Source organism: Alligator sinensis, unplaced genomic scaffold, assembly GCF_000455745.1.
Source record: "Alligator sinensis unplaced genomic scaffold, ASM45574v1 scaffold820_1, whole genome shotgun sequence".
NCBI lineage: Eukaryota > Metazoa > Chordata > Crocodylia > Alligatoridae > Alligator > Alligator sinensis.
This window is the reverse complement of record NW_005842428.1, coordinates 32,437-54,391: the sequence shown is the minus strand read 5'-3', so window position 1 is coordinate 54,391 and position 21,955 is coordinate 32,437. Positions and strand designations below refer to the sequence as shown.

Genomic DNA, 21,955 nt, shown 5'->3' with positions numbered 1-21,955 from the left:
AGTTTTCTGGTACAAACACCCTTCAGCAGCCTAAAAAAGCTGCTTCCTCAGCCTGACAAAGGGTGTTTGTACCCAAAACCTTGCAAAGAACTTTTCCAACTATCTTAGTTGGTCTAATAAAAGATATCTGATTTACCCAAAGAACTTTGCTTCCCTCTGTGTACACAGTCCCTTACTAAAGCTCCTGCCCCACCTGGGACTGGTTATAAATATTGAATCATGCTAAAGCAATGACTGGCAGTCCAGTAAGAAGACCACCTCTTGTTCCTGCGGGTGAAATCTGGGTGCTGTTATGTGCAAGGGCTTCCTCTGCTTTTGCTTGCCCTGATGCCTGGCAGAGAGAGCAGGGTTTTTGGACGTGCTCCTCACACGCAAAGGGCAGGTGCCCAGACTGGGAGCACTGGGGGCTTTTGGGTTCCTCCACAGCAGGGTGGAGTCACCGGTGCCGCCTCGCCCAGCAGCAGTGAAGGGTTTAATCCACAGCCCACTTGAGTCCCCGAGGACCTCCACGCACCACTCTGGCCTCTGGGGCACAGCAACACTCCCCTGAGGCGTGGCCCCCACAGGCCCCTTCGCCTCAATAGGGCGGGCTGCCGCAGCGGCCCGGTCCTCCCCGCTAGGTGGCAGCAGCGCATTCCAAGGCCTGGGCGGGAGCCTGGCGCCCACCGAGTCCCAGGGTGCAGTTATTGAGGGGGCGGGGGGTAGAGCGGCCCGGAGGATCTTTGTATCTCGGCGGACTCGATAGTCGTGGGCGTGCGCAGTGAGACAGAAGTTGAGGGGGCGGCAGGACTTAGCGATGGCGTGGGCGGGCTCCGCGGGGCGCGCAGACCGCGGTGTTTCCCGGCGCCCTTGGGGCGCTTCCCTCCCTGGATTCGCGTTACGCTCCGCAGTCTCGGCCGGGCCTGAAACAGTCATGGTTCAGCCCGCGGCCTGAGCCGCCGCCTCTGCGAGGCTTCCCGCCCCGGCTCTGGGCCGGGCCCTGCTTGATAGAGCCGCAAGGACTCGGTAGGGTGCTTCTGACATTTCTTTTAACCCCTCTTTTGCGGCACGGCCGTCAGCAGCTTTTCCTGTCCTTCCTCTCCACGCTCTGTGGTTGTCGGCCTTACAACAAATAGTCACAGAGACTGGAAGGGGCTCAAGGGCATTTAGTCCAACCCTTTGCCTGAGGCAGGATCATCCGTACCCAAACCATCCCATGCAGACCCTTGTCTAAACTCTGCATAAGGCAACCATGGAGCCTGACACAACAGAGGCCTAACACCCTAACCCAGGGCTAGACAACCCCCGGGCAGGTGCCAGGGCGCAGCATGCGAAGGCATTTTGTTTGGCACATGCACCTCGGGGTGGACAGCGGGGAAGGGGCTGGGGCTGCACTGCTACAAAAAGGATCAGGTCCCTTGTGGCTCCCCCACTGGCCACCCCTGGCATGCCAACATCTTCCAACTTGAGGTTGCGGGTGTTTTTGGCACTCTGCCCAAAAATGTTGCCAGCCACTACCCTAACCTGCCACAGAGAAAGGGGAACCACTGCAGCCAGTGTCCTGCTTCTATGAAATGTCATCAGAATACAGGCAATCCTCGGACTTAATGACACAATTGGTTCCTGAAAACCGCGTTTTAAGTAAAAACATTGTAACTCAGAACCAATTTTCTCATAAGAAACAAGGTTATAAATGGGGGATTAGTTCCTGAACCAAGGCCCGATACCCTATTTTCACCAAAAATACCACGTAATTTTGTACTCGATCAATTATAGATGGGCAACATAGCTACATTAATGTATTTATATTGTGAATAGCAATCATATTGTTTTGGAAGGACTTATTTGAAGTGACTTTGCTGGACTTTTTGAAAGACTTTGGTTGGATTTTTTGAAGGATTCTTGACTGGAGTCTTCTCAGGAGTCTTGGCTGCAGGTTTTTCTGGAGTCTTGTCTGCTTTGTTAAAGTGCCAAGGAAGTTTGGACAGATGTTCTTCAGGGAGATGAGTGACGCAGCGAACTTGTTCGCTGGCGTGGCATCGCATCAGATCAAGTGTTGTAAAGTCAAAACTGACGTCATAAAGTTGAAGCAGAGTGTCAATTTATAAACGTTGTAAGTGTTAAACATTGTAACTCAAAATGTTGTAAGTCGAGGACTGCCTGTACACTCCAGAAGTCCCAGGTAGAAAGCCATGTTCCCCGCTACAGAGGAAGGCAAAAACCCTACAGTCCTTGCCAGTCTGACTATGTGGTAAAAATCCTTGTTGACCCCAGATATGTTGATTGGTCTGACCCTAAATAGAGGGACAAGACCTTTTAGCCAGGAACCCCCAGCTTTTCTGCCAGCAGGAGCCTTGGCACAGCCCAGTCAAAGTCCCTAGCCTTGGCTGTAGCCAACACTCAGTGTATTTGGGAAGGCTTAAAAACACCCCGACACACACAGGAGAATATATGTGAGTTTCACAGCCACTCACTTGCTCACCCTGAAGGTTACTTCTTTCTAGAGAGCTGGCCAGCTCTTCGTTTTGCTCTTGGAATGTTTTGCGTGTAGCACAGGCATTGGCAGCTTTCTGCTGGCGTGACCTGTTGCCAGTAATTCTCCATCCCTCTGTCCCTTCAAGTGGCCAGCTGCCAACTACCTGACCTGCCTTCCACAACTCCAAGCTCAGATGTAGCAGACCAGTAGGCTATGCAGTGGAGAGGACCATTGTGAAAGGGATGGGCAGCACAATGCAGCTCCGTGGTACTAATCACCTGTGCTGGATTGAACCTCTTTGTGGGCTGGATCTAGCCCACAGGCTGTAGGTGTTTTCCTCTCTACCTGGCTTAAATATTTTACCTGTTATCTTGCTGTCTAGGCAACCCCCAATTAATGCTTGAAGATAGCAATGTTTAATAGAGAAAGAGGCAAAGTTATTTATGAAAAGCTCTGTCAATCTATGGTGATGAAACTATGCAGCACACCTAGCATGTTACTGGTGTAAGAGCTGTCTTGTTTTTATCTATTATTTATGCCTCTTAGTTCTAACAAGAAGGACATATTTTAAAAAGAGGAAAGCCTCTAAGGCTTCCTACAGGATTAAATACAGACACAAAGGCATCAAAGAATTTATTCGAAGTACAGATGTGTTAATTATATGTTTTTAAAAGATTCCTTTAAAGGAATCCCAAGTTGAAGTGTAACTTGCTGAAGTTGTGGCATAAAACAGAGTGAGATGTTCTGATTTTACCAGAACTAGTTGTTGTTCTTCAGTACATCAATGCTTTCTCCAAACTCCATAATTATGTGTTTAACATTGTGTTTGAAGCTCAGTGGAGGTCAGCCTATTCAAAGATAACTGCTTTTTAAAATTTTCCTAGGTACTTGGTGGAGGTCCAGGACTATTCAATAACCATGGGTCTCAGGTGCAGCAGCAGCAGCAACAAAGGAACCTGTCACTTCATGAATACCTGAGCATGGGACTGTTGCAAGAGGCTGGTATTTGTGTTCCACATGGACTAGTTGCAAGAACACCAGAAGAAGCATACACAATTGCAAAAGAAATAGGTATAATATTAACAAGAACTTATACAATATAGGAATCAATATGATAGAAGGGATAGCTACTTGTTTAATTTCCTGGTAAGACACTTCTTACAGTTCTACATGCTGTCTGTTTTTAAGAGCTTTTTCATGTGCTTTGGAAAAACTTGTTTGCTATCTCAGTACCTGTTTTGCTGGTGAAATATCCTTTTATTTGAAACCTTCTAAAGCCTGGGATGATGTTGTGCAGGAGTGGAAAACTATGAGGTCACTGGTGGTCAAGTGAAGGAGATGTGCATTGCTGTTTGAAATGCAGTAGTGTGTGCAACAGCACCGGGGCAAATTTATGTCCCTGAGAGCTATATATGGAGGATGTCAGTCCCTCTGCCTTGGCTGAGTCAGTGCTCACTCTGCTCTACTCCTGATCTGGCAACAGACAGCAGCCCCCATTGTCAAGCCACTACTATGTGTTCAAGTGCTTGTGTACTGGCAGCTTCATTTAGCAGCTATTCCAGCAGAGCATGAAGTGCACTCTGGGAAGGTACCAGCATTTGAAGAGGCCATAACAACTAGCTGAAGGTTCTGGAGCCTCTATATATACCTTCAGGTGGCTGTTGTATGACAGCAGAAGCCTTATTCTCCAGAGTGGAGTAACCCTGCCAGCAGAAAGAAAGGCTCTCCTCCTATAGTACAGCTTTGGGTGTGGACGCATTGAAAGCTTAGTTGGCAAAATTGGTGCTTTACCAGAAAGACTTTGTAATGTAGACTAGATCATAGAATGTGCTGGTGCCTGACACTCCGTTTCCTTTCCCCTGAACTGTGGGGGAGAACTCTTTACATGATTTTGGACCCATGCCTGGGATTCAAGTACAGGCCTGGTGGGGAATAAGGGATAGTTGATGCATGTCACTTCCCTCTTCCTGTCTCCACCATCTAGCTTTTTCCCTAAGAAAATGAATGTATCCCTCTGGCTGTGCTGGCTACTTTCTGTAATTTCTTTTTGTAATGGAATGGTTGGGTCTCATCCTTGTTTTTCAACAGGACAGTATGTTATGAGAAGAACAGAGTTTTTTGTGAAAGTCTTTAGCCTGTTTTTGTTGCAGAAGGGGATGATGAAAAGAGCTGTATGCTCTAGTGTAGCAATGTGTGCTGAATTTTCAGGGTATAAAGAAAATATTTTTTTCTTCATGACTGTGACTTCTCTGTCATGGTGCTCATAGTATATAACACTGTCATTTAATCTGTGAGAATAGTTGCATTGGCTATCATATCCCAAAAGTTGTACCAACATATTGTTATAAAGACAACCTTTCTTGTAGACTGATTCAAATTCTGAATTATCTTGACTTACATGTCACTGATGTGCTACCTTTTGGTTTCAGTTTTGATTTGCCTATTGTTAAAACTTTTGCTTTGATTTTTCCATGTTGTAATGAAATTACTTTTGCTTCTTAGCGCTTTGACATTAATCCTTGCTGAAATAATTTTCCAGACATCAGATCCGATTTTTATACTCCACTCAAATCTGGTTTTAATACAAGGAAGCATTTGTCTGATCTCACCGTTGTGCATGGGAGCCCTGTTTATACTTTCAGTTGGCTGCAGCTGAGGTGGTATCTCAAAGGCAAATGCTTATCTTTAGATGCTGGTGGGTGCATTGATATATTCCAGACAATGAGATCTAGGGAGCTGGTAGGGAACCTCTTCAAAATTCTTCTTGGAGCAAAGGGGCACTACTTTATGATGTAGCTAGAATGCACTTAGAGTAGTATATGTAAGTATCTTAAGACAATTTCTGTCCTCATAGCTAGAATGCAAAGAGCAAGAACGCAGAGAGAAAATCATCCTCTCCCTTGCCCATGGTGTAAGAGCCAGCTCTTAGTAACCTGCTGGGATTGCATGTCACAGCTGAATGAACCGTCTCTTCCTTTGTAGCTCTTTGCTTCCTTAGCTAGGACTGGGCTTCTTAGCGCTTTGACATTAATCCTTGCTGAAATAATTTTCCAGACATCAGATCCGATTTTTATACTCCACTCAAATCTGGTTTTAATACAAGGAAGCATTTGTCTGATCTCACCGTTGTGCATGGGAGCCCTGTTTATACTTTCAGTTGGCTGCAGCTGAGGTGGTATCTCAAAGGCAAATGCTTATCTTTAGATGCTGGTGGGTGCATTGATATATTCCAGACAATGAGATCTAGGGAGCTGGTAGGGAACCTCTTCAAAATTCTTCTTGGAGCAAAGGGGCACTACTTTATGATGTAGCTAGAATGCACTTAGAGTAGTATATGTAAGTATCTTAAGACAATTTCTGTCCTCATAGCTAGAATGCAAAGAGCAAGAACGCAGAGAGAAAATCATCCTCTCCCTTGCCCATGGTGTAAGAGCCAGCTCTTAGTAACCTGCTGGGATTGCATGTCACAGCTGAATGAACCGTCTCTTCCTTTGTAGCTCTTTGCTTCCTTAGCTAGGACTGGGTTTTTTTTTTTTTTTTCCACATCTGTTAACATTTGAAACTGCCACTCCTAGGTCCCAGGCTTAATAAGTCATGCTTAGAAAGGTCTTAGCTCTGGAAGCTTGGATTAAGGTGGGCACCAATAGCTGTGAAATGTGATCACTTGATCTTTCTGCAATATTATTTTAATTTATTTCTCCCTGTTTCCCAGCTTCAACTTTTGTACTATTTCTCTCAAATGTTTCTTAATGTTCAGGAAATCAGTCCCATGATGCCAAGAACCTCACCCCCTTTCCCTCCTCTTCGCTTCTTCTCTCCCACTGCCACTCTCCCTCTCCATGTTCTTAATTCACTAACCTATTGATTCAAGTAGTAAAATTTTAATTTTGAGTTTCACATCCAAAGGCAACGTTTGAGTGTGTTTGGTCAGGACAGCTCTTGGCTGCACCCTTTTTTCAGCAGCAGTTGACTGAAGTGATTTCTTGTGTATTGGAAATTCTTAGACATTTTTATAGAAATGTTGGCTACAAAGTACCAACTCATAGGATCATCATAAATTCTAGTTTATTAGATGGGATGTGAAGTTTTAATAGAATCATAAATGCAAACTTTGAGTTAAGAGGGGTATTGGCCACCTTAACGCACGCACGCGCGCGCGCACGCACACACGCAATTGCTGTAATAGTAGTGTAGCACTGATGTTGGTTTACACCTATCCAGGGTGCTGGGGTCGGCTGCCAATGGTCAGCTTCCTCCAAGGCTATGTCTTCTCCAGAAGGGAGTTGCCTGCTTGTCCTTCTGTCTTGGTAGGCTGCGTACTGAATGAGAGGGTGTCACTGAGGGTCACGCTTCACTGCCTTTTATCCCTCTCTGGCAGACTTCTGTGATCCCCAGCAATCTGGAGGTTGTGGTCTTACCTGGGTCTTGAGGTAGTGCATGACAGCTGTCGGTCACAGTCACTGGGGGTTCTGCCCGATGGTGCAGTTTTGGGAATCCATCCTTGACATGATTGACTTCATGGCTGTGTCCTAGGTTCCAGGTGACTTGATTAGCTTAAAATGGGTTGTAGGGTAGAGTTTTGTAATGGTAAGTTCCTCTGGCTAGGCAATTGTCAATTAACAGCCAGAGGCTCTTGCTTTGTCATTCAATTACCTACTGATTCATGCATACTTGCATTCACTCAAGGGACCAGCCCAATACAGCAGTACAATTGCAGTGATTACAATTCCAGTGCATTCTTATAATAATGATTTTTAGTAATACAAGGTATGACTTACTCAAAGGAATACATTTGTTAAAAGGTATAAAACAAAATACAGAATGTCAGGACAAAGATGAGACGGATGAAATATAAAAATGCAGTGCGAGTTAGTGAGGATCAAAGGCCATTGGGGACAGTAACTGAGTTAGGTTAGATTCAGTCATGTAGACTGATTTAGCATAAAACTTTAGACAGATATGGGAAGTTTGCTTTGGGAAATAAGTCTTAATCAAAGGGGGAATGTGTTCACCAGGGTATGTTTACAGTCATGTTTTCAATGCACCTTGGCTTTTCTTGTCTCTTCTAGACTGTGCTTTGAAGTGGATAGTTTAGTTCTTTTGTTTTCTTTGGTAACACTTAGCTCAGTTGATATGTAGATGTAGTTTGTAGGTTTCTCCTACAGAAAGCCACTTCAGTTTTTTGTCTTGCTCTGAGCCTTGCCACACCCATGCAGTATGTAGAAGGAAAAAAATGCACAAAAGCGGGGGGAAGATGGGGTACAAGCAAGAAGAGGCTTCTGTTATATCAGTGCCCAGAAGGGGAGTGTACAAAGGGGGCTCCCTGTTACAGAAACTTCCCTTTAAGTATGATATGGCTTACTCGACATGGAAGCAGTTGAGTGCTAAATGATGCTGCAGTACTGCTGCTGGTCCCTGTGTGTGTTGAGTAAGTTGACATTGTTTTTCACTTGATATATCTAAAAACTGCTTTAATCATACATTAAGTCACCTGTGAAGAGCTGCCTTAAATGGGTAGCACATGAATCAAATTAGTATTCACACCTTTCAACAAAGCCCAAACATCATGATGACTACAGTGTCAATCATGATGATGTTCTGAACCTAATTAACTGAATAAATGTTGGCTTCTCAGCAGAATATTGGGCTGTGTGGTGAATTTTGTTAGAATGTAGAAAACACTGATTTTTCACTTGATGCCTTTATTGTGAATGCTGCTGTGTTTATCTGGCAGTAGAGGTGCATGAGGAGTTGGTCAAACTTGTTTCCTCCTCCCTGCCCCCCACTCCCCCAGTGCTGGAACAGGTTCTGCAAGGGACTATATATTTGGCATTTGGAAATAAATATGATAGGGCATTTTCATTACTGAAGAAGACAAGGTAGATTTACACCTCATAAGTGGTAGGGAGAGCAGTGGGCTACAGGTCATGGTTGGGGGACAGGCAGCTTGTCCCCTGTTCTTTCCCCTGCTGCTCCCTCCCTTCCTGCCCCCCCCCACCAATTTACCCTTACTCTGGTACAGCTGCTGCTAGGAGGCTGGGCTAGGGTTGTGCTCTGTACCCGGGGCTGGAGTGGGGATGATGGGGGTGGCAAGCAAGGGTAAGTGGTGGAGGGGGAGAAGAAGGGATGGTGTGGAGGGGTAGAGGCTTTAGGGGAGGAGAGACAGTAAGGGAAGGGATGACTGGGGGGAGAGATGGGGATGGAAGGGAGGGGTGGAGCCCCTGAGGGTGCAGGGGGTGCAGAAGTGGTAGGAAGTGGGGTAGGCAACAGGTATGGTTTTGGCTCTGACCTGAGGCTGGAACTGGAGCCACAGCAGCTGCCTGCCCCCCTGCTGCCCCATACTCAATTCCAAGATGAGGGGCTTTCCTCCCACATGTTAAATCGGGGAGAGGAGCCTTGTCTTGGAATTGAGTATGGTATCTCTAGCAAACAGTCAAGTTCATCCTTTTTTTTTCTCTTTCCCAATCATCAAACATTCAATACAAAATACCACTAGACATCTAATCTCATGATTATCTAAAGACTTTTAAAACTAATTTTTGATGCTGAAGCTTCTGGAGTAGCAAAATTTTTTTTTGGATGAAGAAATGGAATTATCTTCACTTTACAGTGCTTTTTTCCCCCCAGAGATGAAACGGAAAAAGAATAAAAACAAAATGTAAGGCTGACCAGATCTCCTTTTCTCACCGTTTTGATTTTGCTAATCTTTTTTTGACAGCTGCTGGACATTACCACAGAAATCCAGCAAGTGTCTCCATTCTATCTACATATATTTTGTCCTTGGAAAATACTGCTTGCACTTAGCTTTAACAGGTTTTTTTCATGTCCCTAATGTTAATACAACTTGTTTTTAATCTAGATAAGGGGCGGGCAATTATATCGGGCAGAGGGCTGCTTACTGAGTTTTGGCAAGCCATCGAGGGCCTCGTGACAGGCAGCCAGGGGCAGATATATATTAATTTTGTAAATGTTTTAGGGGTCCTGTGGGCCAGATAGAATGGCCTGATGGGCCACATCCGGCCCACGAGCTGCATTTTGCCCACCCCTGATCTAAATGCTCACATTCCAGTAAGTGAGGTGTTACTTACTAAGACTCCAGGAAAGCTGAGTTAATTTGCATATAGAATCACTTATTTCAATGAACCAGTATATTCAGCTCTAATTGCTGCTGTTCCAGATGAATCCAACCAATTAAAGTGTTCTTGGACATGCTGACACTTCTCTCCCAGGATCTTAGAGCCTCAGAAAACCTGGAGGGAGAGGGGGTAGGTGGCACTCTTCCTTGTAGTAAGGGTAGTAGGTTCTTGGGTGTGTATGACCTGTGCCACCTCAGAGGGAGAAGCTCCGTTTTGTGTTCCCAGTGTGCAGCAGACAGCTGGTAGGGGCACAGACTTGCAGTGCAGAGAAGCTTGTGTTGCCCCAGCTGGCCTGTGGGTGGGGGAAAGGACAGGACACCACTATTTGACTGTGGTGGAATAATATAGGTGGTCAGTTGATATTACCAGGGCTTTTCAGCCCTGTTTCTAGCAGTCAGTTGACAGCCTGTTAAACCAAGTGGAAAGAGAGAATTTCTAGTTAAGAATCTTGCTACTTGCTTACTGTGAAGCAAGAAACAATCTATTGCAGCAGTTCCCAAGCCTTTGGTAGCCCTACTTCTGCTACTGAATTTTCACTTGGCCCTAACCCCTAGGTTGCTGTATTAGTCGATTGAATGGAAAGTGGTTAATTCTCAAATCTCTGTCAGGTATCAGTCTTCAAATTATTCTCAAAGAATACTGTTAGTTGTTAATGTTCTAAAACTGGCTATTTCATTTCTTAAGGAAGTGTCTAATGGGGGGGTTGAGCATTGTCTAATTGTATCATTATGTTTGCTGATAGCAAATGCTGATGCTGTCTCATTGATTTAGATACATATATGGAAAAGCTAATACTAAGAGGAGAATTGTTTTTCTTTATATAACTATATTGCAAAGAAAGATTTCTTAAGTGACCAGTTTACTGAGTTGCCGCATTTTTTTTTCCATAATAAAGTGACTGCTGCTGAATAATTAAAGTCATCTGGGAGAAGGATCAGATCTCTTTTGAAACGTGCTGTCTAGAAAAATAGGTCAAACTTGAAGTTTTTCTATGCAAGCCTTCTGGCTGTTAGTTTTAATGATGAGTTTTGCTAGTGCATTGGTGGGGAAATTACTATAAAAGATTGAGACTTTTTTTCAGCTGTGAAGTGTTGCTTTGTTAAACTTGTTTTAAAATGTCACTTGATTACCCAGGTATGTGCTATACAGGTAATGTAATTCATATTGCGGAGCTTGAGTAGTTTGTTAGAATTCAGCTGAAGGGCTCGTGGAATAGTGAAGATGGATGGGGATTGTTAGAGGGCTCAGTGAAGACAGCTGTACAGGCTAATGGAGTATAAAAAATACAGCAAAAGCTGTGTTATCTGGCACTTTATCAACCGGAAAGCTCCACTAACCGGCATCCGAGGGACGCGGCAAAAGTGAAACGTCCCACTTCTGGTTTTGCCGCTGCGAGCCGAGTTCTTCTCCTTCACTTCTTCGGCCCGTGGCCTGAAGGAAAGCAGCCTGCGTGGCGGCCCCCCTCTCTATCCCTCAGCACACTGATCTCAGGGTATACACATTTGATTAACTGGCATCCCCCATTCCCGTGGGATGCTGAATAACAGAGCTTTTGCTGTATTTCTGAACATAAACTTAGCTGAACTTAAAAACACGTTATTTTGATTTGTCTTGCTCCAGAGGGATTGGCTTCTTAGTAGCCAGAAACTGTTGTGAGGAAAGATTAACTTAAATCAGCTTGTAATTTCAGCTTCCAGTCTGTTGACATCTTAAACACGAGGGAACTCCTTTGCCTCTCCTTTGCCACTCTATGTAATAAAAATGGTGTTAGGAATATATTGTATAAAAGGTACCACATTTACTCAAATCTAAGATGACCTTGAATTAAGATGACACCCCAATTAGACTCTATACATGGAAAGTGTATCATTTAAAAAAATAAATATCCATGCATAGAATCTAATTATTGGAGGGTTGTCTTTAATTAATTCCCACCCCCTTGCAGGTAGGCAGGAAATGGGGGTGCAGGTGGTGTGGAGAGGTCAAGCAGCTTGCTTCCTACTTGTGCCTGTCTCCTGCCACCTTGGTTCCCACCCCTTGGGCCCCACTTCCACTTCTGTTTCTTCTCCCTTTCCTGCTCATCCCCCTCAGTCTCTGCTTCCCACTTCCCCTTGCTCCCCCAGCCTCTGCTCTCTGCACCTCCCATCCGTTTACCTTTGTTCTGCCCTGGCAGACTCCGTCCCTGTTGTAGCAGCTTTGTGGGCTGTGCGCCACTACCATGGGGCCGGGCTGGGGTTGTGCTCAGTGCGGTAGGCTGCTGCTTGGACAGAGCCTGCTGGAGAGGAACAAGGTTAAGGGGTGGAGGGAGGTTGGCCAGTGTGGGAGCAGAGGCTACATGGATGGCAGGGGAAGATGGCAGAGACAGCTGCGGCTATAGCCTTGACCCTGCTTAGGGGCTGGTGTCCAAGCCACAGCAATTGCCTGCCTCCACTCCACACTGCCCTTGTGCTCTATTTGAAAACGAGGGGCTTTTTTCCCCTGTGTTAAATGAGGGGAAATCCTCATTTTTGAAATTGAGTAAATATGTTCATTTTGATGGGGAAATGAAGATAAATCAATCTTTAATGCAGTTGAAGTATTAAGAGACATTTGTCTCTTACAAATCAAGGGAAATCATTCTTCCTTTCTATTCAGCACTGGTGGGGCCTCACCTGGGAGCCCTGTGCCCAGTTTTGGGCCCCAAACTTTATGAAAGATATGGACAGATTGGAAAGAGGCCAGCAAATCAAAAAAAAAAAATATATTAGAGGAACTGAGAGCAGAGGCCTGAACATTCAGCAAGGGAAATTTAGGTTGGTGATTAGAAGGAACTTTCTGACTATGAGAGTGGTCAAATTGGAACAGGCTCCTGAAAAGTTGTGGAATCTTCTTAATCTCTGGAGATTTTCAAGAGCGAGTTAGGCAGACACTTGGTAAGGATTGTATAGTCAGTCATGATCCTGCCTGGATTAGGAGGTTGGACTAGATGACCTCAGGAGGTTCATTCCAGCCCTACTCTCCTATGACCCTAAATGGCTTGGTTATCTCTCCCCATTTTATATTGTGTGTTTTTTGTGAACGTAACGTGCTGATAAGTCAACCCAGCGTTTCAGATTTAATTTTTAGGGTAAAATAGTTTGCACTGCTGTCCTTTCTGCAGAATCCCACAAAAGAATCTTGGAAAATGGGCTGTGGAGGGAAGGAGGAGGCATTATCTCTCTGCTCCAGTCCTCAGACTGACATCTGAACTGGAAGGGGAGTGGGCTGGAGTTTTGCCCCATTGTTCCTTCCACTCTGCTTCCAGAGACTGCCCTGGAGCAGAGTGGAGAGAACTCTGCATCAGAGGAGCAGCCTTTTCCTGGTCTGGGGAAGGTGAGAAACTTCTGAGAAACTTCCACCACTAGAAACAAAGGTCTGTTCAAACACAAAGCCTAGTCCTAGATTTGAACTGCAGTTCTGGATTCAGCTTTATGTGCCCTGTAATGCCAAAACTTTGGATTCAATCCAAAATTTTCTTTTTTTTCTTTTGGGGAATGTTGGTAAGGAGAGATCCTCTTATGTGAGGTGCCAGCTAAGATTTTACACCCCCCAGGTTTTAGCCAAGTACATTTCAGATGATTTGCATTTAGGAAGAATGAAACATTGTCTTTTTACATTTGATCCCACACTTTTTTTTTTTTTTTTTAGTTTGGTGTTTGACACTGTCATGCTTCTTTATTTGAACAGAGAAATGCACAATCTGCTGTTCAGAGATGTGAGCTTTTAATAATAAAGGCTGCTGACAGACATAAAAAAAAAAGCACTTTACAGGAATTTGGGGTTGGCTGCAGCCTGTCCTGGCTCAGGCCCCTGCCGGAGGGTGGGGAGCTATATTGAAAGAGACACTCTTGTACTAGAAGGGCTCACATGAGACTTAAATTTCTCCCCTGTGTCATGCTCATCTAATTTTATGTCAACAGGCTTTCAACTACAGCTACTCCTCGCTTAACGTCGTAGTTACGTTCTTGAAAAATGCGACTAAGTGAAATGATGTCAACAAGTCCAATTACGTCACAGTAGTTACCTGCTAGCAGGCAGTGGCAAAACAATGTTGTATCCGAACATTGCGCAACTTTAAATGAGTATGTTCTCTAATAGATCAGCAACATGATAACAAAACAACATTAACTGGGATGACATTAAGTGAGGAGTACCTGTACAGGTAAGTTACAAATGCAAGCCATAAATCTAAAAGTGGGCAGACCATTTCATTAGTAGCTATAAAACTTTTCTCTGTTAAGAAAGCTATTAACACTAAAGCAGACTTAATTAAAATGGCCTGAAGAGCAAGAATTCTTTGGGCATTTTGTTATATTAGACAGTGAGGACAAGTGTAGTTGCTTCAAAGTTAACTACACTTAGAGGCAGGGTCCATTTGGGAAACCAAAACTTATTAAATACCGTAATTATTACAGATTAAGGGCCACAGCTAACTACTGGAAAAATCCAGCTAGGGGACAACTGTGGAATACTGATCCTTATGCTTGGGCAGTGAGAGAAGTAAGTTCTGAAGGAAGCCAATATGAACTTTGTCTGGAGAGATGCACCCTTAGTTCACGCCCAGTGAGCCCAAGACAATGGACTGCAGGCAGATGTCTACTAGCCAGAGGCACAGTGTTTGAGCATGTGTTCTTGCTTTTAAACAAGGCACAAATAAACTTTAAAGTCTCTAATGAAGAGCTAGTTACCATATTTGCATGAAATGGAGGTCCTGTTCTATATTAAAGAATTTAGTCTTATATGCGTCTCCACATGGACTGTGTGGAAGCTGGGATAGGACCAGACAGACTAGTATTTAATGTAAGTGCTGACCTATTAATATAAGAATTGTTTTTGACTCTGAAAACTCCCTGTTTACTGTACTGTGATCTACAAGCCAAAAACTTCTTGCAAAGCAAATATTTTAGCAGGTTCGTTACTTCATTTTGTAATGGGTTGCTGCTTAATGCTACTACTGCTCTTTATCACTTTTTGTAATATGCTGTGGCTGTGAATGGTGCTTGCCTCTGGGACTATTTTCTAGAACACTTTCAACACCTCAAGTGCTGGAAATAACAGCTAGTGTCTGGCTCACTTGTTAACTTTCCTGGTTGAAATGCTATTAGCAGTTTTACAGCTTCTTAAAAATTTGATAAACAAGTTAGAAGACTTCCTTGAAAGCCTTCCCTAAAGGTGTAAATTGTTAAATCTTTCTTCTGACATTTGTTTCCTCTAAAATATTGTGGTGCATTTGTTTTTATGTTGTTCGTTTGTTTGCATGGTTGGGAGCCTCGTAATGCAATGAAAGGGTGCTATGGACTGCTAGTGCCCTGCACATGAAACTTGAAGACTACAGTCTTTTGTGTCCTAAGAGACTCATGAAACTGGGCTCCTAGGTGCTACAATAACATAATATTCTAAAAATTATTCTAATGGGTGTAATTAATCTATTATTGTTCTGATCTAGAGCATAAGAATTGCCATTTACTAGTCAGACCATAATAGGTCCATCTTGCCCAGTCTCCTGTGTCGCACAATAGCAGAGTGGATGCTGGGAGGGAGAGTGAATTGGGCACAACCTGTCTCCCCCAGTGTTCCTGTCTCTCTTGCAGCTTCCAGCATTTCAGGTCTGGGAAATTCCAATTCAGAGGCTGCATCCCTAACTCCCATACTCAACAGCTACTGGTGCCCCTTCCCTCCAAGAATGTGTCCAGTCTCTTTTTGAATCTGAGTAAATTATCAGCTTCTACAACCTCTGCTGAAAATGAGTTCCACACTTTCATTACATGCTGTGTGAAAAAGTGTTTCCTTTTGTAAGTTTAAAACTAACTACCTACTTGTTTCATGTTATGACCCTTTGTTCTTGTGCTGGCAGTGGCGTGGGGTGGAGCAGCAGGGGGTAGAGGGGCACATGGGGCTGCACCAGGAGCGGTGGGGGGGCCCACGGGGCCAGACATGGGGGTTGGGGAGACGTGCAAGGACCAGAGGCGGAGCAGTGGCACTGTGGGGCGGTGGGTGGTGGTGCTCTGTCCCTGCCTCCCCCCATACATGACAGGCAGTTTGCTAGTATGTCATAACAGTGCTCCAAAGCACAGGATGGTGATGGTGTTGACCTATTCTCTGTAAGCATAGCCAAGATTCTTTCTAATGAATCTTTTTTTCTCTTTAGTCAGGGCTTCAGAGGGGCAAGATACAACTATAGCTCTCCAGAACTGTATTATGTAAATATCTATACTGACCAGTTTACCAGTATAAGGAACATGGGAGAGGAAAGTGGAAGAAACTCCTGGGTCTATTTTATGTTTGCTACTCTCCCCCATTTCCCTGCACCTGGCTTGAGGGAGAAAGGAAAGTTCTTCAGGGCTGAGAACTAGAGCTGATACTTCTCTGATTTCTCTGGCTGCCATCAGACTTAGCTTTAATCAGATCTTGGCCTGTCATAGGATCATAAGAATTGTAGGAAAATAGGCAAGGAAAGGGCCTCACTAGGTCGTCTTAAAACAGGGGCAGGACTAGATAACATCATCAGTGACTAAACCATCCCAGCCAATCATCTGTCTAACGAAAATTTCTAGGAATGGAAATCCCACTTCTCTGGGGAGCTTCTTCCAAGCTTGACCACCATTAGAGTTAGAAAGTTCCTTGTAACCTCCAACCTAAATTTCCTCTGCTGTAGCTTGAGGCCATTGTTCTCAGTACTGACCCCTGTGGCCACAGAGAAAAGGTGCCATTCTCTCTATATTTGCCCTTCCTGTATTTGAAAGCTGCTATCAAATCCCCCTCAGTCTTCTCTCCTCCAGACTAAGTAAGCTTATTTCTTTCAGCCTTTCCTTGTGTTAACTAACAAAGGATTAATTATAATAAAATATGATATATTCCAGATTGGTCTGCTCTCATGCCCTAGTACCAAAAAAACATCCTTGTGAGTAAGGTATTAGGTTAGTAAATATTGCCTGAAAACTTTTCTTTATAGCAGTGGCTATTGCCTGCATATGTCAAGTGGAAGTTCCCCATTATAGAAGTTCTGAATCCCTCAAACTTCTAATAGTCATAAACAGGTCCAAGTGGGTCCATTATATAAATGGAAGAATGTCTTCACCTTTTGGTACCAACTTTATCAATTTTTATTTTATCTTACCCATATTAGGTATTAATTTAGATCCACAATTTTCCATGATATGTGGAGAAGGGGTGGTATTGTGTAGGGGTAGCTTCACGCTTGCAGATTGTCAGAACCCATTAATTAGATGTCTATAGCACAGAGGAGAATTGGTATAGCACAGAGGAAAATTGGTTTAGCACAGAGGAAAAGTCCATTGGTTTGATACATATGGCACAGTTTTGCTGTCAGTCATTTGGTAGTAACTAGGTCACAGTGGAAAATTCCGCTATGCCTGAACCCAGTAACCAAATGCTACAGTAGTGGAAAATTACAGCTTAGAAAAAGTTCCCGTCATCCTCATGCAGATACATACACCATTATTGGCCGGTTTTAAATTATTCATATTTGGCGACTAGTGATTGGCTTGCTAGCCATATAAAAGTTAAGAGCAGTTTCCGCCCAAGTTGGAGAACTCCGAGCATGTGAGAGAGTAAACTCTAAGAAGAACTCCGTATACATCTCGGAGACCTCAGAGGCAACTTGGCGGACTGATCACCCGACAAGAACTCCCCGTCACCGACCCAAGTTTAGACGTAAACCGACGACTGCCAGCCCGTGCACCTCTGCAGACCGACCTAACAAATCCTGTACCTGTTTACAACTGTAATCTAAGTCAGTTCTCGTCCTGCCCTGTAATCATCAGCAGTGTAAGTAAACCATCTATTTGTTACCAATACGCATCTGTGCCTAAGTCCGCTCCGTCGGTCAAAAGTACCTGCCTGACGTTTCGGGGCTACTGGCCACAGCCCGGCCTACCACTTGACCCCCACACAGATGAGCGTATATAATTATTTAATCTGCTTTTGAAGGTTGCTTTCATAATCTTCCAACTCTGTGGTTACTTACTTTAAGATAAAGAGGGCTTGTAAAAATCATCTATAGACTAGATGCATAAAGGTCAGAATGCCTTTTTGCATGATTTCTATACCAATATTATTAACTTAAATCTATCTGACATCTAATATGTAGTAGGTATAAAAATAGAGTACATCCAAGGTCATTATCTTAAAAATTAAAGGTTACATGAGTGTATACAACTTCTTAAACTCTAACATAAAATATTGGGAGAAGGGGGAGAAATATTTAAGATCTGTAAAATGCTTTGTTCCTTTTAGAAAAGATAGACTGCAGTGGTTTCCAATCTGTGGTATGGATACCATGAGTGGTATACAGAAAACCTGTTAGTGGTACACATTAAGAGTTTTATTATAATTGCTTTATAATAATGACAAAAATGTGCTGGTAGTACTTAATGTTGAACTGAAAAATTTGCTGGTGGTACTTAAGGTTGTAGCGTTTTAAATTGGTGGTGTGCAACCTGTCAAGAGTTTGGGAATTGCTGAGATTAGCGGGTAAGGGCTTGACTCTGTACACAAACTTTTAAAGAGACAATCGGGGTGATGGGTAGGTAATCAGGTTTGTTATGTCTCTTCTCCATATACTGCTGGTAACAAGGATGTTATCTCTGGAGACACAAATCCACAATTTGAGAACTGAAACTAAGCATCACAGAGATGCTTAATGGGCTTTTCTTCCTAGACTGAGCACTGAGTCCCGTTGGGTAGAGTGGTTTTATTTAATCTTTACTAATCTATACAGGAGCCTCTGGGAATCCCCTAAGATTGGGCCCCTGCTATAGTCCGTGGCCTGTTGTGACCTAGTTATAAACCTTCTCAAATCGTATATAATCAGACATTATAATCCCAATTCCGTGGTATCTTTGAGCGCTAACATATCTTAAATTAAAACTATATATAGGTTTTTAATAAAAATCTGATTATCTTCATTTTTTTAAAATCGTTGATTTTTTTTATCTATCCTGTTTATCACTAATATCTTCACTGTAGAGGTCACTTGAGCATTGTCCTTTGTTCAAGTCTTGTCTAGAGGTGCACTGATACATTGGTCCAACATCAGATCAGTACCAATATAAAGAAAAATGGCTGTATTGGATAATTTGGCTGATAAATGCCCATGCTGTGCTCAGCTGCAGCGCAGCATTCAGGTAGCGAGGAGCACAGCCGGCAGTGTGGAGAGCTGCCTCCAGCTGGTAAGTCTGGTGTGGTGGGAGGGAAGGGAGTGGGGGTGGCAAATAAACGCCCCCTCGTGAAGGCATGGGGGGAGGGGGGGCTGCAGCCGGGTCTGCATGGGGCTTTTCTTGGCGGGGGTTGGGGTTGGGCTCAGAGTGAGCACTGGCAGTGCTAGGACAATGCTGCATCCACCCCAAATCTTGCCACTGCTCCGCTCCCAGTGCCGCCAGCCACCTAGTGCACCCCGGCTCTTCCTAGTATGTGGGTGGAGGCAGGGCTGTGGGGCTGGGAGCAGATTGGCGGTGAAATTTGGGGTGGATGCAGCATCCTCCCAGTGCTGCTGGTGCCTGCTCTGAGCCCAGCCCCTGCAGAGAAGAACCATGGGCAGCCCACCCCACCCCGCACAGATCAGGGGGGCAGATGGCCCTTTCCACCCACCCTCCTGGGATGCAGGCAGCAGCAGGAGCCATCCCCGTGGCCTGGGCAGTGCCCCTTGCGGCCTGGACAGTGACTGCCCCTGCCCCTTCCCTCCCCTTCCACCACACCAAATTTATAAGCTGGAGGCAGCTGTATCAGAAATCATATCAGTATTGGTCGATATGCCTCCTTAAATATCGGCTATTCGTATTGGCCCCAAAAATCTCTATCTAGTCTTGTCCCCACAAGCAGGGGCAGTGAGAGTATGCATGAGAACATTAAGATTGGGTGGCTCATTGGAACATACAAGTTAATTTTTAGTCATTAGCTGATTATTGATGCCTATATAATTTTATGTGGATCCAGACTAGTTTCACTCGGGTACCTCAAGCTGGCAGTGCCTTTTCATAATTCATTTTAGAAATCACAAATGACTCTTCCCAAAAATCACTGGGAAGGAATTCATGGAGTGACCTGACTTATTGCAGTACAAAGGAAAATGAATTATGCTCCCAGACGTCTTAATGCTGTGCATAAGTCAGCACAATTCCAGAGTGGACTTGGAAGTTGGAGTGATTCATTGTAACTGCTTTCTCCTGTAGGCCAGTTTAAAAGAAATAATTGAAGTTACCTCGTCAGTGAACACTCATCTGGAAAACATTTTTCATAAGAACCCTCAAACTTGGCTGCTGTAGATGTTTCAAGTGTTATCTTATAAGAATTTGTTGATGTTTTACTAGTAGTGCTCTCCTTTGTCAGGCATGATTTAATCCAACATTTTCTTTTTCTTCTTAGCACAATAGGATGTCCCACTTCATTATGATTTTATTCTTCTCCCAAATGCAGTAGATTTCTTCTTTGTGATTTCTGCAAAGCAATGAAGCATGTGCTTAAGTCCTCTGTTTCACTGGGGCTTTTTTGGTTATGCAAGTAACTGTCATTTGGAGGATAACTTAAGTAAATATCTTGCTTGTATGCCCTCACTAGCAAAACTGATAGGATGGATACATGTGACTATTTCTTTTTGTATTAAAAAGAAACTCTTGACCTATGATGACTTGAGAAGTCATAATTACACCCTTATTGTCTTTTAAAGGAAGTAAGTACCGAGACCAGAGGAAAATGTTAATTAACTCACTCTTGTGTGTCAGTGACTGAATATTGGTACATTAAAACCAAAAATCAGCATTTTCAAAATCCAGACATGTCTTATGTTTTTTTTTAATTGCCTTTGAATGCTAGTGCTCTAGAGGCTGCTTGCATATCAGCCTGAAATTGGTTTTCTGGTTTTTATTTTGAGACAAGTTTGCCAAGTAACCCATGACTGGTGTTTGCTACACTGGTTCTTGAATGTTTGCCTACTGTTGTTAGGGCAGAGGGAGAAACCTGAAAGTAGCCTTAGTTACTTTATCTAGCACTAAATATTTTAAGAGTTTCAGTTTGACATTCTGGGTTTCTTTCATTCTAGGTTCAAAGGACCTTGTGGTAAAAGCACAGGTTTTAGCTGGTGGTAGAGGAAAAGGAACATTTGAAGGTGGCCTCAAAGGAGGAGTGAAAATAGTTTTTTCGTAAGTTTCTTTTCTAAGTTATTAGTTGTGTGGGGAAAAATATCTTTGGTCCACTTGTGGACTGAAATTTGTACTTCTCTGAACTATTAATTCACAGTAACAAATGGCGTTCATTATAAGTAGAACTATAAAAGCTAGTTACATTTATTTGTAAGCTACTCTTGTTGTTCCAGCATTTCCCTTGTCACACCTGAGCTTCTCTTATTCTAGTCCTGAAGAAGCAAAAGATATCTCCTCCAAAATGATTGGGAAGAAGCTGTTTACCAAGCAGACAGGAGAAAAGGGCAGGATATGCAATCAAGTATTTATCTGTGAGCGCAGATATCCCAGGAGAGAGTACTATTTTGCAATAACAATGGAAAGGTCATTTCAAGTGAGTAATCATAGAAAATAGTGCTCTGACAACAAATTTAGTATGTTTGGGATCAACAGAATATTAATGCTGTTATTCACATGGGTCTGTAATTTGAAACACAGACTTTTTGTTTGCTAGCATGACCTAGGACTGCATGGCTTTTTTTTTTTTTTAAATGCAAAAGTAGCTCACCCTAGCACAGTGTAATCAAAGGAATGCTTTGTATTTGTAAAGCATAACATTTAGGTACTGTGTATTGTATGATTGTCATAGAAGGAGGGGAGCTGGTCTGACTTCTTGACTTCCCTTAATCACCAACTGTTAGATTCAGAGTAACTTAGTTACAGCCATCCTTTTCTAAAGACTGAAGTAAGACTTTAATGGGTGTCTAAAGGAAAGCTCCTGCATCCATATTCAAGAATTGAGGTGGCCTGATTTTGACGGGCTGTGTACTTAAAAAAGGGAAAAAAAACCTGTTAAAAAAATCTCAAATTTTGTTTATGGTCCTGGACCTGCAACATGCTAACACCAGTGTTATGTACACCAATGGAAATTAACTTGGGTTTGTAGTCAGGATATCCCAGGGGAGCTGCAGCAGTGGGTGCTATTACGGTATTTACCTCTAGGTTGCATTGTAGCCTATAACTACCCCAGGATATCTGCATATGCAGTATTGCTGCATAATTTATTTTTACTGCTCTTTTTCTTCCTTGACGCTGGATTTCAATAAGTAACACTGATTTTAATGGGCTGTCATGTTTCCATGCATTTTGGACAAACTTTGCCAGAATCTTACACAGTAGCAGAATCACTGGTGGCCATCGAAAGGTAATTA

General features: G+C 43.5%; 1 protein-coding gene across 1 annotated transcript in view; it reads left to right on the top strand.

Annotated features, from left to right (window-relative positions):
* Positions 1 to 2,070: 2,070 nt before the first annotated feature.
* Positions 2,071 to 21,955, top strand: part of SUCLA2 (succinate-CoA ligase ADP-forming beta subunit) — a 40,262-nt gene continuing 20,377 nt past the window's right edge. Inside the window, exons 1-4 of the mRNA XM_025211767.1 lie at positions 2,071 to 2,092; positions 3,340 to 3,526; positions 20,666 to 20,765; positions 20,976 to 21,138. Coding sequence (XP_025067552.1) covers positions 3,436 to 3,526; positions 20,666 to 20,765; positions 20,976 to 21,138 — 354 coding nt within the window. The 5' untranslated portion in view covers positions 2,071 to 2,092; positions 3,340 to 3,435. The remainder of the gene's footprint in view (positions 2,093 to 3,339; positions 3,527 to 20,665; positions 20,766 to 20,975; positions 21,139 to 21,955) is intronic.